Here is a 16,091-nt window from a genome sequence, read left to right on the forward strand (position 1 = left end):
GTGGAAATGAGAGGGGCAAATCCAGGTCAAGCTCTCCCTCACCTGGGCTGGGCACCTGTGTGCCAAGCAGACTGCACCACTTCCCCCACAATGACCATTCCCTGTGCCCTTTCATGCAAGTGCTGATGCCCCTTCCTGCTGTCTGCTTGGGCAGACCTGATACCCTCCACCCCCCTCCTCGTGTTCCTCATCTGCCCTGGTTCTGTCACCTGACATATGGCCAGGCCTTTGTCTCCCGACACCCAAAGGACGCCCTTTGAGGCAGAAAAGGTGTCAGCTTCATCTGTGTCCCCCAGTGCCCAGAACAAGGCCTCCCATTGAATATATTAAATCAAAGTTTTTGCTATTTTCTACCTCACAATGCCTATGAGTTGGTACTATTGCCTACCCCACATTTACAGACTCAGTTGTAAGTGACTTGCTTACTAAAGTCACTGAGCTGATAAGTGGTGGCAGAGCCAAGATTCCAACCTGCATCCAGCTATCTCCAAAGCCTGCTCTCTCCATGCAGCCACATCCAGCCTCTGCTAATCTGAGAATGTGGGTGTTGCACATATGAATGAAGCACAGCTGTTTAGAAGTAGGAGATACATCATTTCCATCGAGGAAAATCCCATCCTGATAGAATTTTGTTCCTGTCCTTAGGGGCCTCCTTGAATGAAGGGAGGCATTATTCATGTCCCTAGTGAGTGAGGCTCACAGGAACACAAGCAAAAGTTGACACCCCATATGCCCTCATTTCCTAGGAATACTAGTTATACCTAATAATTTGGTCTCTCAGTCTAACTAGTCCTTTTGTGGAATGTCTCCCTGGCTCCTAACCCACTGCTTTCCCACTCCCACCACTCCCTGCAGCCAGACAAGATCAGAGCATGAACCCTGAGCATGGCCCCTTGGCCGTGCAGTATGCCAGACAAAGACTTAACTCTGGTATACCATCAGAAGCCACTGGAGCCAAATTCAGTTTTTAGTTTTCTTCCCGAGCAGTTCTAAGTAAGGATTAGAATTTTATGACTGTTCTTTTTTAGTGGGCTCCCAAAGAACAATGGGGAAATTTATTTTAAAAAACTAGGATATGCATATAAGCATAACCAATGGACACAAGACACTGGGGAGTAAGGGAGGCCGGGGGAGGGTCAAGGGGGAAAATAAAAAGGAGACATATGTGCTACTCTTTGTAATATTTTAAGCAATAAAACAAAATTTAAAAAAATAAAATAAAACACTAGGATAAAATTCATTCTCTTACAATCACCATATGGAATAGTTGGATTCTTGCATAAATCTAAAATACACTGAGATCTTAATGAACTTAATTTTTCTGTATCTTGAAAAACTTTATTTCATAATAGAAATTATCATATTACTCGTCAATTATTCCCAACTATGTCAAACAAGACTAAGATGGTAAAAAAATGGAAGAATGATGGTATTGCCTAAAAGATGCAATGAAATAAATTACTATTACATCATCTTTCAGTTTCCATCTTACATTGCCCAAAGTATTGGTTGTCATCTTTTCAAAAGATATCTAAGAAGTCTAGAGACATCAATTAAGAATTCAGGCCCTAGCTGGTTTGGCTCAGTGGATAGAGTGTTGGCCTGCAGACTGAAGGGTCCAGGTTCGATTCCAGTCAAGGAATACCGGGGTTGTGGGCTCCATCCCCAGTAGGGGGCATGCAGGAGGCAGACAATAATTCTCATCATTAATGTTCCTCTCTCTCCTTTTCCCTTCCTCTCTGAAATAAAAAATATATTTAAAAAAATAATAAACTCAGGACTTTTCATTTCCCACCCATAATGACAAGAAAAGAAAGTTGACTGAGGACATTTCACACTTATTACACAAATTGGAAAAAGAGTGCAGAGGCACATTGCTGGACTCTAGTCTCTAAAGACAGGAAATTGGTCACATAAGCAAAATCTTTCCTAGATGAATTTTCTCAAGAACTGGCGAATGAACAATATATTTCTAAAAATAGAAAGGAACTATGGTATTTTAAGTCATAAGGCATTATTTAGTAAAGTCGTTCAACAGGATTTCATCATGCAGAATTTTTATGACAAAAAAACCTGGACCATCCTGTTTTGTAGCAATATTCTTTCATCTTTTATGATGCTTATGCACCCAAATTTACTTCATACTGTTTCTTACAGTTCACAAGTGGGAATACACTGAAGACAGTTGTGTAGGTGAAGGGAAACAGATGCTATAAAAAATTTTAAAAAATAAAATTCATTGGTGCCCAGCTGGTGTAGCTCAGTGGTTGAGCATCGACCTATGAGCCAGGAGGTCAAGGTTCAATTCCTGGTTAGGGCACATGCCTGGGTTATGGGCTCCATCCCTAGTGTGGGGCATGCTGGAGGCAGCCAATCAATGATTCTCTCATCATTGATGTATCTATCTCTCCCTCTCTCTCCCCGTCTCTGATATCAATAAAAAACATTAAAAAATAAAAATTCTTTGACTTGGTTATTCTAATTGATCTTTATAAATCTAAAAATAAAAATGTTTTGCCCTGGTTGGTTTGGCTCAGTGGATAGAATTGTCGGCCTGCACACTGAAGAGTCCTGGGTTCGGTTCTAGTCAAGGGCACATGCCTGGGTTGCGGGCTCGATCCCCAGTGGGTGAGCGTGCAGGAGACAGCAGATCAATGATTCTCTCATCACTGATATTTCTCTCTCTCTCCCTTCTTCTCTGAAATCAATAAAAAATATATACTTATAAATAAGTTTTTAAAAGTGTTTTAAAAGCAAGGAACATGGCTGGCTGTCCTTAAATTATGAGCCATCAAAAATATTGCATGTTGACAAGGCAAGTGCAAAAAACCAGAAGAAAACAAAACCAGTAAGCTAGAGCCTATTAGAGATGTATCTGAAATCTGGAAGCAGTTATGAGTATGTTCTAGTCACACATAGGAGCTGATGGGCAGTTCATTACATTCAAGGAATGTTGCTCATTTTGGGTATATGTACCTTCAAAACAAGGAAAATTTGGAATTGTTTGCTGTTTTAATTCATATATATTTATGCATATACACATGACTTTATTGATATAATTCATCCATTTGAAAAGTATAATTCAATGGTTTTCAGTATGTTCAGAGTTGTACTAATACTTGTGACGGTTATGGGGCAGCTGATGGCCCACCAGTGAGGGCAGGATGAATAGGTCACAGCAGTCCTCCCCTCAGGGGAGAAAGGCCCAGCTGCACCTGGCTGGGTGAAATGGTACAATACAGGACTGAGCAGCAGGGACTCAATGGTTTCCTTTCAACTTCAGAGCTCCTGGGGGGCTCCATCTTATTTATGAATGTGAGGGTATGGGATCAGGTAAGTTCTTCCCAACCTATGGTCTTATTCTCAAATCGGAAGTGGGGATCTTGAGATACCCTAAATATTTTTCCAAGCCTAAGAGAAATCACACATTCCCCTAAGATGTATTGCACAAATTAAAATCGCTGTAAAGTGAGGTAATGGAATCCGCCCATTACAGGGATGTTGGGAAGTTTAAATGACATATTCACAGCAGGCTCAGGGCACATAATTATCTTCTCACCATGGTCATGCTGCTTATCAAACTATAAATGTAACTTTAGCAACAAATACGTTAGTGGTTTGTTTTAGATTAAATAACATCAAAAATCTGATGACCCTAAGGTAATAGTGAGAAAAACAATCTTTGAATCCAGACTCGGCTTGAAGGCATGGGCTCTTACCTGTTAATAATATCTGCAAACAGAAATATTATTATTAGATGATAAATACTAGACGAGACATACTGGCATTTAGATCTCCTTTAACGGCCACAACAGCCCTGTGATAACCAAAACCAGAAAGGTCCAAAGTGTCAGTGAATCTGTTGGTGTCAGAATTTGAACCCGGATTTCTAATTGTAAAGCCCGGCCTCTCAAATGTACCTTGTAAAATGCTCTGCAGAGAAGGGCATCCTTCAATCTACTACATCCTGGCTGACTTCCGCATGCCTTTGCCTAACTTCCCAGCCAGAAGTTGAGGTGATGAGCTGGGGACTGTGGCTGGTTTCTTGGACCCCTTTGGGAGTGAGATCATAGATGGGAGGAGCAGGAACCCCATATTATCACTCTGCTGTGGGTTCCAGCAGCCTTCACAAGTGTTTTTGCAAGCCCTGATTCTGTCTGGAGGTAAAAACCCACCCCACCCCATCTCACATCAAAAAATCCTTGCTTTCCTCTGGCCCCACGTTTGTGTCCTTTTCCTGGTTCTCCAGAACTATCTGCTGGTTGCTCTCTGGACCTATTCCCAAGTTCTCAGACTTTAGTAGGTGTTCTTTCCTTGCCCGATTGGTCAATAGGCTCTCAGCTCTTGTCATCAGCTGCCACATATCCTAATGACAAGCTAACTCTTCAGAGCCTTTTGATAAAAAGCCCAGGAAAGGCTTTGGCACTTGCTTCCGTATTGCCAGCAGCTGTATTTCCACCCGTGGGTCCCAAGGGCTATTTCACAAGTTTTGGCTGCCTAACACGAACACTTGGAGGGGACGGAGGCAATATTTGAGTTTGGGCCTCACTTCCACTATGAAAGCCAAAGGGGCTATCTTCTCACCTCTGGCAGCTGGGCCAGATACCAGACTTGGCCAGTCAGATGCTACCACCTGAGATGTAAAGAAAATGACAGCCCTAGCTTGTTTGGCTTAGTGGATAGTGTCACCTGTGGACTGAAGGATCCCAGGTTCAATTCTGATCAAGGGCACTGCCTGGGTTGTGGGCTCCATCCCCAGTAGGGAGCGTGCAGGAGGCAGCCCATCAATGATTCTCTCATCATTGATGTTTCTATCTCTCCCTCTGAAATCAATAATATATTTTTTAAAAATATATTAGAAAAACCATTCACTGAGAAAAATTGGGGGAGGCTAGTGATTATCCTCTAGGAAGCCCGCATGTCTTGGTGAGCTATGATTATTCAGTGTTCACCTAAGCTCTACATTTCTTCTATGGTTTGCTGAAATGAAAGGTTTAAAAACTCCCTTTCTTGATCTCAAGTAATGGCTATACAGGGGTGTTTATCTTAACAATTCAAGCTGCACACTTAAATACTAATAATTTACATACTTTTCTGCCTATCAGCACAGACACTCCCAACTGACAATGTTCAACTTGTGATTTTTCAACTTAATAATGGTGCAGAGGTGATGCCCACTCAGTAGAAAGGCTAGCAAGATGCAGTACAATACTCTCATGAGGCTGGGCAGTGCCAGTGGGCCACAGCTCCACGTCGGTCCCAAAATCCCAAGGTAAACAACTGATACTCTACAGTGTACTGTGTTGCCAGGGTGTTTGGGGTAGTGTTTTTGCATCCCAGCATGTCTACAAAATGCCCACCTGTATCTCCTGCTTTGGGTGAGAAGAGGAAGGTAATTACTCTTGAGATAAAAACTGATGGTAATTGCCCAACTGTAAAATATAGTGTTCTGAGCACATTTTAAAGTAAGCTAGGCTGATTTGGTAGCTAGGTTCACTGAAGGCATTTCTGACCTCCGGTATTTTCAATTCATGAGTTAATCTGGATATAACACTATCTTAAGTCAAGGAGAAGCTGTTCTTCAGTAAGTTTATTTTTCTCTTCCCAAGCTACTTGGGTGCACACTTGTCATAACACCACCTGGTGGTAAGTTAACAGCACTACTGAACACTACAGACTAATTTCCAATTTTAGTAGACTGAGATTTGCAGAAAACTTTATATATTTTTTACTATTGATTTTAGAGAAAGGGAGACATCAATGTAAGGAAGAAACACTGATCAGTTGCCTCCCACACACACCCTTACCCTCTGGTGCATGGGACAATGCACCAACCGAGCCAGATCACCTAATCTAATATACAAAGACCTGTGACTGGCTGTGTCAATACTAGATGCTAAGACCCTAGGTGACCAGGATTGTCATAACCTGTTGACAGCACCCAGACCTTTGGATGCTCACATTAGTTAACTAATTTCTCTAAAAAAAAAAAATGCCCTCACAACCGAATTACACAAATCCAGAAGTACAGAAATAAAGCATCTTAGCTCAATTCAAACAGTAACATTTCCAGTAAAACTGCAAAATGCCAATAACTTTACACACAAGAGATAAAGCCTTATAAAGGGGAATATCTCTATTAATGAGATGTGGTCTCAATTCCATCAAAATTGACAAAACCAGTAAGATATTAGTCTAAACCGGTGATGGCGAACCTTTTGAGCTCGGCATGTCAGCATTTTGAAAAACCCTAACTTAACTCTGGTGCCGTGTCACATATAGACATTTTTTGATATTTGCAACCATAGTAAAACAAAGATTTATATTTTTTATTTATTTTATATATTTAAATGCCATTTAACAAAGAAAAATCAACCAAAACAATGAGTTTGCGTGTCACCTCTGACACGCGTGTCATAGGTTCACCATCACTGGTCTAGGCAGTCGATATAAACATCAAAGGTTCTTTTAAAAAGTGAGGGGAAGCCCAAAGATACATTTGTCAGCACTCCTAACGTAATTCACTCAAACATTAGGCCCTTACCACGTGCCAAGCAGTATAACCACAGTGTGCAGTTGTCTGTACATGTGCATCTTACAGTCCAGTCGGAAGGACAGCCAAATAATCAGAGTGCCCACTAGGCGGCCTGTGGAGCCAGGTTATCTCACAGCCAGGCCTCACCACCAGGACGGAGTGGCTACCAGACTTGGCCTCCAGGCCCGTGACAGTTGTCATCAGGAAGCAAAGTCCCCGCTCTGTGATAAAGCTAGTTATGAGTCTTGTAGAATTATCAAGTCTGTCCCTCATTAGTTTCACCTAAGTATAACAAGAGCACCAGTTACTTATAAATAGCAATAGAAAACACTTCCAAATATGATAAAACAGGAGACAATTTTAAATATTCTTTTTATCTGTGCTTCAAGCTCTTCATCACTGGCACAAATTCCACTTACACTTTAAAGATGTTGAGAATTAAATTAAAAGTTATGTGAAGCACAACACCCAGAGCCTAGCATAACCCAAAATATAATGATCAATATATTTATTTTCTATGTGCAATGTAGATTTCCTTAGGCACTAGGAAAAAAATAGTCTTAAATATCCCTCTTCTAAACCTAACCCTAACAGATGAGTTAATCAAGGTGCTGTCAGACCTGTGTCACTACCCCTAACAGGTTATCTCTCTGGTTAGCTCTGCTTGGGTCCTCCTGGCCCTTGTCTCACAAGTACAGTCAAAACGAAGAGGATTTCAGTGAAAGCATAAGCATCATGAGCCAGGCAGCCCTAAAAACCAACCAAGTAATGCTCTGATGAGGTGACATGACCCTCAGTCTGAATACTGGATATACAGTCTAAGTCAGGCCATGCATCTTTTAAAAAGATTTTATTAAAGGTCTTTATAGAGCAACATCCAGACTCCAGATCCAGCTGCCAAGGAGACCCTAAAACCAAACAAAGCACAACAGTAAGAACAGAAATTTCATCTGAATATCGGGTTCTTTCATTTACCAAATGGGTATATACTCCCACTGAGGGTTTGCATAAAGACTAATAAACATAAAGAACTTTTAGGGGGAAAAAAAACCATAGGTGTTCTTTGTAAGGGGGTTGCTGAAGGATAATAGCTTATTACTAGCAAGAGTGCCTTGAAATTTTTGAGTAAAAAAGGACAATAAATAGAGGGAAATTCCTATTTCAAACATTGTAGCAGCAATCAGGAATTTAAGAGACCAAGTCCAAACACCCCTCCCAGAAGAATCCTGGGTTGAAATTAAAAGGGCCCCTGGCTTTAACCAGCATTCTTCCGTGTAAATTAAGCGCACTCCAATTATTGTTCACCAAATGCTTACCACAGTGTGCAGAACAAGTAGTACTAGGGAGACAAAGGAACAGGGTCCCATTCCGCCCAAGGGGCCGCTAGAGACGTACCTGTTATGCTGTGGGGACTGGCTGGGGCATGGCAGGCGGCTCTGGCTTTCCACCCTTCTGTTCCGAGATGGGGGTGGTGGGCAGTATCTCATCTTTGGGTTCCACGATGCTCACGTGGTCGGGCAGGGGCTTCTTAGGGCCTATCTTACCACTTGGGTCCCAAGGAAGCATGATCTTCACTTTGATGCCCAGCACACCTAAAGGACAGTTAGGACCATGGTTAGGACCTGCCTGTGGCATCACCGGCCCCCACAACACAATAGGACAGGGCAGAGGAAGAGAACGGTAAGTTACTCAAGTATCCCTGGTTCTGGTCCCTTCTCAGACAAATGCCTCTAATCAACCAATGAATAGGTCACGTTTGCAAAAGGAACCTATGCAGTGCCACAGAACATGGCACTGACAAGGACCAAGAGCAGGATGTGACCTTTCTGACTCGTCATCGTGTCATCACTGAAGGGTACACAGGTGGCTGAGACAAGGACAAACCAACCCTGGGATCTGACTGATCTCAACAATTCACTTCTTCCAATTCAGTGCAGCGAATCAGTAAGCCCAAGGAGTACTAACACGCTCTGCTACTCTGAAAATGAATTCTCTAAACACCGAGGCGTGCATGGAAAACCCATCTATTCACTAAGACCCTCTGCCCTAAGAGCTACCAACTGCTCACCTTGCCTGAGCAGCACATGGCGCACGGCAGTGTCAACATAGTAGTTAACAGGGTCCCCGCTGTGGATCATCAGACCATCAACAAACTTCATGGACTTAGCCCTCTGTCCTCGGAGTTTCCCAGACACCACCACCTCACAGCCTTTGGCCCCACTCTCCATGATGAACCGAAGCACACCATAGCAGGCCCTTTGGGGAAACAAGAGACAGATACCCATTTGTGTTATCAGCAAAGATAGAGTCACCCAATCCCACCCCATGTTTAAAAACATATGACTTCCTAGTCTTCCCTGTTGTCAATGTCCCTTTAAAGAAACAACCCGCCCCCTACAGCCCCCCATGCCAGGTGAATTAAGTTGGCAATCTGGGGAACTGGGAGTGGTAAAGCTCAGTAACAAGTATTTAAAATAAATAAAAGAAACCCCAAGTGATTCTAATGTGCAACCAAAGTTGAGACCCACAAATAAGATTAAAAAAAAAAAGGTTGCGGCCCACACTCAATCTCATGATTATCAAGTTGACACCCCGCCCCAGCACTCTGAAGCAAACCTTTCCAGTCCAGTCCATCTCTGCCAACTCAGGCAAGCCCTCAGTAAGAACCCAGACGTACCCAATCACTAAGTGACCCCCCTATGGTTTACTGAGACATTCCTCAGCCTCCACAATTCATGTTCATTAGGCACCCTATCGGTTTAGGATCCTAGCCGCCTTGACTGTTAGCACACTGGAAAAGCGTATCTAGGTATATATAATTGATAATAAGCCTTAAAAAATATCATGCCCCCCCCCTTTATTAATTAGTTTACACCCTGGGAGGAAAATATCATGCCCTCCCCTACCTTATTCATTAGTTTACATTCTGGGAGATAATAATTGGAGCTAGCTGCCACTTTCAACAGGAAAGTAATGAGCAAGACCCACCACCATGCCCCAGACCCTTTCATGTGATCTCATTGAATCCTCACAATAAAAGGTGGTGGGGGGAAAAATAAAATAAAGTAAAAAGGTGGTGGTACAATGATTCCCATTTAGAGACAGGAGACCCAAGGGTCTGAGAAGTTCAGTAAGCTGCTCTGGTCTCAGAACTTCCAAGGCAAACTGCAATGCAAAAGTCACCTGGAAGGCTTGTTCAGACAGCCTAGCTGGGCTACACTCCCACTTGCCAAGTCAGTGGGTCTAGGTGGAGACTGAGAATTTTTTCTATCAAGTCCTCAGATGATGGCAGTGATGCTGGCCCAGGGACCAACTTTTGAGAATCACTGTTTATTGCCTGAGCAATATAGATCCGGCATTCAAACCAGGTGGGCAGTCTTCTACATGTCCTTGCCTATAGCCTTTCCTACCCATGCCAACATCAGCCTGCAGGCAGCGCAGCCCTTGTGTCCTTCCTCTGCTGGAAAACGTCCTGGGGCTCTGCTGCAGCCCATCACTCCTCACATTACTATCTATGTTCAGAGCTCGCTTCCATCTGCACTGTCTTATCTTCTAGTCCCCAGAAGAATTAACACATGATGGAACTGAGTGACTTCAACAGGAAGCCTCACCTTCCCTCTCTGAGTTCTATTTTGTTTTACTCCCCAGGCATTGAGAACAGTTCTCCATTATAACACTGATCACTCCTTCAAAATTTTGCTTCTTGCCCAGCCAGCATGGCTAGTGGTTGAACATCAACCTATGAACCAGAGGTCACGATTTGATTACTGGTCAGGGCATGTGCCTAGATTTTGGACTGATCCCCGGTGAGTGGTGTGCAGGCCAATCAATGATTCTCTCTCATCACTGATGTTTCTATCTCTCTCTCCCTCTCTGAAATCAATTAAAAAAAAAAAAATATATATATATATATATATAAAAACGACTTGCTTCTTTATTTTTCCTGCTACACTGCCAGTTCAACAAGGACATGGAGTCCTAGCCGGTTTGGCTCAGTGGATAGAGCGGCGGCCTATAGACTGAAAGGTCCTAGGTTCAATCCTGGTCAAGGGTACATGCCTGGGTTGCGGGCTCGATCCCCAGCGGGGAGGGAGAGGCATGCAGGAGGCAGCTGATCAATGATTCTCTCATCATTGATGTTTCTCTCTCCCTCTCCCTTCCCCTCTGAAATCAATAGAAATATATTTAAAAAAATACAAGGACATGGATTGGATATATCCTGCCATGTAGAGTTCATTTGCTGAATTAACAAAAATGGCAAACAGACCATATTCTGACCCACAAAAAGGGGACACGTACTCACCTCCGCACGGCAAGGCCCCCTAGGAGTTTGTAACGCAGAGACTCTGCCTGGGCAATGGCACACAGACCTCTTGTGGCCACCTTTTCAGCATAAAGCTTGAAGAAACAAACAACATACATCACTACAGCACCCCTTAGTACTCCCCACACCTAGCACACTCAGTGACATGAACTGAACCATTCCTCATTGCCCTCGCATCCCTAGCTCTTCCTACAGCCACACCAAGGAGACCCATGGGCACCCGATCCATCATGTGTATCATTACCACTCAAGGTGGATGTAAAATTCCCTAACCACCAGAACAGGCCTGTAAAATTAAGCTTACTACTTATGAGATCTTCAACAAAATACCAACCCACTTTTAATATTCAATGATCAGGAATAAACAGTCTTCAGTGAGAGAAGGGGTTTTAGAAGTGCCATCCCCAAGAGCCACTTCCAGGCCCACAGTAACCCCGGCCCTGGGCCAGATCACTCACCTCCACACTGCCCTCAGGGAAGCCGAACCTCTTCTGAACCACGGCAGTCAGCTCCCGGATGCGGCGGCCCTTCTCACCAAGAACATTCTGCGTCCTGGGAAAGCAAAAAGCCGCAATTCACAGCTCTCACCAGGTTCCACGGGTAACCTCCAATCTTGCATCTGCGTAGCAGTAAGACCTCATTCATCAGACACAAGCAAGTAGAAAGTGTGGGTGACGGGAACTACTGGTTAGATTTTAAAAATGCAGTTCACAGAAACCAATTACTGCACTCCCTAAGGCCAAATGTACTGGCTGTCCCCCGTTAAGCTTCCAGACCAAAACCATCTCCGTCCGTGCAACATAAACGACGTTTTACCTGGTGGCCAAAATAATAATCTCTGTCCTGTTTGGCGTAACGCGGACCTCAACTCCTGAGTAGCCATCTTCGGCCAGCTCCCGGGTGAGAAACTCGTTCAGCTCGGCTTTGAAGATGCCATCAGCCACAAACTAACCAAAAAAACACACACACCAGAATGCAAAGTTAGGGTGCAGGTTCACTTTTCCCCGCCTGGTCTTTCAGCCAATGCAACCCTCGTCCAAACTCAAACGGCCCATCGTCCTGCTCTGGTTCCGAAAGGGACGGAGCAAGCCCTTCTCAGACAAATGCCTCTCGGTCATCGTCTGGTGGCGACTCTGACCCGGGGCCCCGACCACGGCGCCGCAGGACGCAGCTCGGGGCAGGGGCCCTGGACAGCAACACCCCAGTCAGACTCGTCATCGTCTCCTCATCGAAGGGCTCTCAGGACCGCCGTTCGCACGTGCACACGCCCAGCAACAACGGGGCTAACAGGGCCCATTTAGGACTCATTCATTCCGCCCAGCAGGACGCAGCAGGCGAGGGACGAGTCGCCCCGCTGCAGGGACGGCGCGGGCCGCAGAGGCGGGACCCCGGCCCCGCGCTCTCGCCGGGCCGGGGTGGCCGTCTCCCAGGGGGTGCAATTCACAAGAGCGTGTGCATGTCGTTCGAACGTGGACGTGGTGTCTACGAAAAACGACCAATTTCTACAACAAACGGGCTTGAGGCCTTCCCGTGGGAAAGCGAAAAGGGACACGAAGGCGCGCTCTCCCGCGGTGCCCTCCCTCCGCTGGCCACGGCTTTTCCCCGGAGTAATCAGCCGGCAGCAGCCCGTGCAGCTCAAGCATTTAGGGCCCGAAGGCGGCACCCGGGAGCGACTAGGCAGAAGGCCAGACGCCCACCCCTTCCCAAAGCCACGCTGTTAAGATCTGAAGCGACCGGCTCGGCTCACTCTCTCCAAACACCACGCGTTCACTCATCGTTATTGATTGACCAAGAGATGCTCGCACGCGCTTTCTCCGGGGCAGGAGAGGAGCCCGGTGCTCATCTCTACTCTCCGCCCCGAACTGGCGGAAATCGGCTCCCTTTCCCCGCCACACCGCGCTCGCCTGGCTCGGGCCCCCGCACTCAATCCACCGCCATCCGCAGCCCGCGGGGATGCCTCGCGGCCCAAGCCACTTCCCCGAGCAGGGCACGGCGCTGCGGGTCCCGATACGGCACCCCGAGAAGGCCCTGACCCGCACGGCGCCGCAATCCCCAGGGCCCCGAGCCCAGGAGCTCACCTTCCTCTTCTTGGAAATCTGCACCGCCATCTTGCCGCCGTGCGTCGCCGAAAAGAAAGGAAGTAGCTCACGGGCGGAAGTGGGTATAAAGGGCGCGTAGTGACGACGAAGAACTGCGCGACGTTGACGCCTGTGGGCGCTCCTGGGAAATGTAGTTTTCCTGGTAAGGAAGGCGTTCGGAAAAAGAGACTAATAATAGAGACAGCTACAGAAGGAAACAGGAAGGGAAGCAGATGAATCAGAACCTGGGAATTGCAGGGGAGCTTACTGTAGTGTAAAAAGAACGACGTGAGGCGCAGAGATGAAAATGACAAGTGTAAACTCACAGAGCAACAGAGTTCAACAAGCGCTAAATCCTGGCCTCTACACTCCACACTGGAATGAAAATAGACTGAAAGTCTTTGGTGAAATTCATTTAGGACCCCAGCTCTTTCAGACTGTTTCCCTCTCCTCCGTTCCAGCTGATATCTAACATTTATTAAGTATTCTAAAGGCTGTTGTATGTCCTGTATATTATTAACTAATTTACCCATAGGCCTCACGTTCTTAAAGTCTGTTACAACTTGTAACAAGAAGTACTAAAGTAGTGGCTCATGGGTTCACAATTATTTTTCAATAAAAAATATTTCCCTCTGTATTTTACTATGAAAATTTCCAAGTGCACAGAAAAGAATTTTGCAGTGCACACCCATATACGAATTACTTAAGTGCTGCCATGAACATTTTTGCTATATTTGATTTATCACATATCTATCCACCCCTCTATTCACCCGCCAATGCACCTTTTGATACATTTCAAAGTAAGTTGCAGACATCAGTACACTTCACCCCTAAACATTTCAACAGTTTTATGTTAAATTTGGATAGTTTGCCTGAATTTAAAATCAGGAGATACTAAACTATTTTAGGTTACTCTTTAAAATACAGAAAGATCTAGCAACATATCAGGTCTACATTTCCTTATAACTACGCTCTCCTTCCCTGTTAGATGGCAAAGGGCTTTCCCCTGTGCCACAGTCCCTGGCAGCTTCATTCACTTCTTGTCTGATCCTTGAAGACATTTGTGCTTTTCTCCAGCACTAATACAATTTTTAGGCAAAGACCTGTCTTATAATCTTGGAATTAATGGTGTTCTAGGGTGGGGGGAACTGAGCAGAGGGACAAGAGAAGATGAAAAGAAGTGGATGAACCAAAAGGATAGATAGGTTGTGGACCTGATCTGACTTGATGATGCACTGAGGTTGAAGGGGGAGAACTGACTCCAGTGGTGGATGCTTGGTGACAATCCTCACTGAGATGAGGAACCCAGAGACAGGTATTTTTCTTCATGTGTCATTTTCCTCTGCTCTTTACTCTCTTCTTCATCAAGCTCCATGGTCTGTTAACACACTGGTGCCAGGCTGCTAAAATCTCAACCCTGATGACTCTGACTACCTGACTTTGCTATGCCCTCACTTGGGATATGGGAGAGAGTCTGGCTTTGTGCAGCAACCTTTTGCAGCAAGGATTCAGAACCTGGAGAAGGGATCCACGTGCAAATGGATATACTAGATAAGAAATATAAATTTAGGAAGTATTGGGGGGAGCCAGGCAGAGACCTACTCTCTAGTGGAGTGGCTCCCTGAATCTCTGGACCCATAGCTTTTTATTTACTAGAATACACATTTGCCCTTTAGCAAAGCAAACAGACATTTCAATGGTAAGGATTGGTAAACAATAAAGGATTATCAGGTTAGGGCCATGGTCGGCAAACTGCAGCTCCTGAGCCATATGTGACTCTTTGGCCCCTTGAGTGTGGCTCTTCCTAAGCCTTAGGAGTACCCTAATTAAGTTAATAACAATGTACCTACCTATATAGTTTAAGTTTAAAAAATTTGGCTCTCAAAAGAAATTTCAATCGTTGTACTGTTGATATTTGGCTTTGTTGACTAATGAGTTTGCCGACCACTGGGTTAGGGAATTGTCTTCAGCCATTCAGCCAGCAGCAAGTAATATAATGCTGATTCTCAGCCCTTGCTGAATATCAAAGTCCATTAGCCTTCTGACGGACCTCTCAAATTTACATGTCAACTACTTTTTGGTCTTTGCCTCCAGCAGCTTTGCATACTGTAGTCAGAATATTTCCTCATTCAGTTATGCCCCTCATTCTCCCACAGTGCTTACTATAATCTTCGTCAAATCAGAACCGCCTCCTCATTCTCAGCAGTCAACCTCCCTCCTAACTTATTACCCCCAAAATAGGTTGTACAGTCAAGAACTGCCTCTCACCTATCCTGTATCGGTATGTTTCCTTGGCCAGCATTCTCTTTTTCCCTCCCTGCTCAAGGAAGAGACCCTCTTCTTGCCCAAGCTAAGTCTCCCCTGTGTGTTTTAGTTTAGGTTTAGTTCTGTTCCTTCGAGACCTTGTTTTAGCAATCAAGCTCTGCCTTTCAGGTGATATCCTCCTTTACTGGCTCTTCCTTCCCCATCCCTTGTGTTAAATATGTCCAGGGTTGTGACTCTCCCCGTTGCCCCTAGTTGTAGGACAAATGTTAAAAGATTTCTTTTTACTGCTTTTGTATTATTGCTTTAGGACTCACACTTCCAATATCCCTACTTACAATAAAAATAAGACCCAGAGTATGAAGGATGTGAGAAAACGAGCATCCTCACACTGTAGGTGGAATGCGAACTGGGCTTCCTTTTTGAGGGCAACTTGATGGTAACCACCATAATTTAAGATATAGATTCCCTTTGGCCCAGCAAATGCATTCCTTTTTATCTACTCCAGAAAAACACCTGCACAAATATACATAGAGTTAGTTGAATGCAAGAATGCGTGTTATAGCACTATTAGGAATAGTGAAAAAATAAATTAAGAATAGCTCCACAGCCCCTCAGTAGAGAAGTGGTTATGGAATATTATGTAGTGATTAAAAAGAATGATGTGACTGTATGTACACACATGAAAAGAGCATCAAGAAATATCACTATGGCCCAACTGGCATGGCTCAGTGGTTGAGCATTGACCTATGAACCAGGAGTCATGATTCAATTCCTGGTCAGGGTACATGCCTGGCTTGCAGGCTTGATTCCCCAATGGAGGGCATGTAAGAGGCAGCCAATCAATGATTCTCTCTCATCACTGATGTTTCTATCTCTCTCTCCTCCTTTT

At 44.7% G+C, this 16,091-nt stretch overlaps 1 protein-coding gene and 2 non-coding genes across 3 annotated transcripts; all 3 read right to left on the reverse strand.

Moving 5' to 3' along the window:
- Positions 1-7,370: 7,370 nt before the first annotated feature.
- On the reverse strand, positions 7,371-13,070 carry RPS3 (ribosomal protein S3). The gene is made up of 7 exons (XM_059708426.1): positions 12,938-13,070; positions 11,676-11,806; positions 11,318-11,411; positions 10,839-10,933; positions 8,604-8,791; positions 7,931-8,127; positions 7,371-7,443 (listed from the first exon to the last, which is right to left on the reverse strand). The coding sequence occupies exons 1-6, from the start codon at positions 12,965-12,967 to the stop codon at positions 7,934-7,936; spliced, it is 732 nt and encodes a 243-aa protein (XP_059564409.1). The 5' UTR covers positions 12,968-13,070; the 3' UTR covers positions 7,371-7,443; positions 7,931-7,933.
- Positions 8,247-8,389, reverse strand: LOC132242392 (small nucleolar RNA SNORD15). The gene has a single exon (XR_009454590.1). It is a non-coding gene; the product is annotated as a small nucleolar RNA SNORD15 (small nucleolar RNA).
- Positions 11,950-12,093, reverse strand: LOC132242394 (small nucleolar RNA SNORD15). The gene has a single exon (XR_009454592.1). It is a non-coding gene; the product is annotated as a small nucleolar RNA SNORD15 (small nucleolar RNA).
- Positions 13,071-16,091: the final 3,021 nt, after the last annotated feature.

This window comes from Myotis daubentonii, chromosome 9, assembly GCF_963259705.1.
Source record: "Myotis daubentonii chromosome 9, mMyoDau2.1, whole genome shotgun sequence".
Taxonomy (NCBI): domain Eukaryota; kingdom Metazoa; phylum Chordata; class Mammalia; order Chiroptera; family Vespertilionidae; genus Myotis; species Myotis daubentonii.

Bases quoted from the DNA above. Each gene is read 5' to 3' on its own strand.
- RPS3 (XM_059708426.1), bottom strand. From the start codon at position 12,967: ATGGCGGTGCAGATTTCCAAGAAGAGGAAG. The intron at 11,412-11,675 runs GTAAAACGTCGT...TTGCTTTCCCAG, and splicing joins ATTATTATTTTGGCCACCAG to GACGCAGAATGTTCTTGGTG. The intron at 8,792-10,838 runs GTGAGTACGTGT...GTTTCCCCAAAG, and splicing joins GGGGGCCTTGCCGTGCGGAG to GGCCTGCTATGGTGTGCTTC.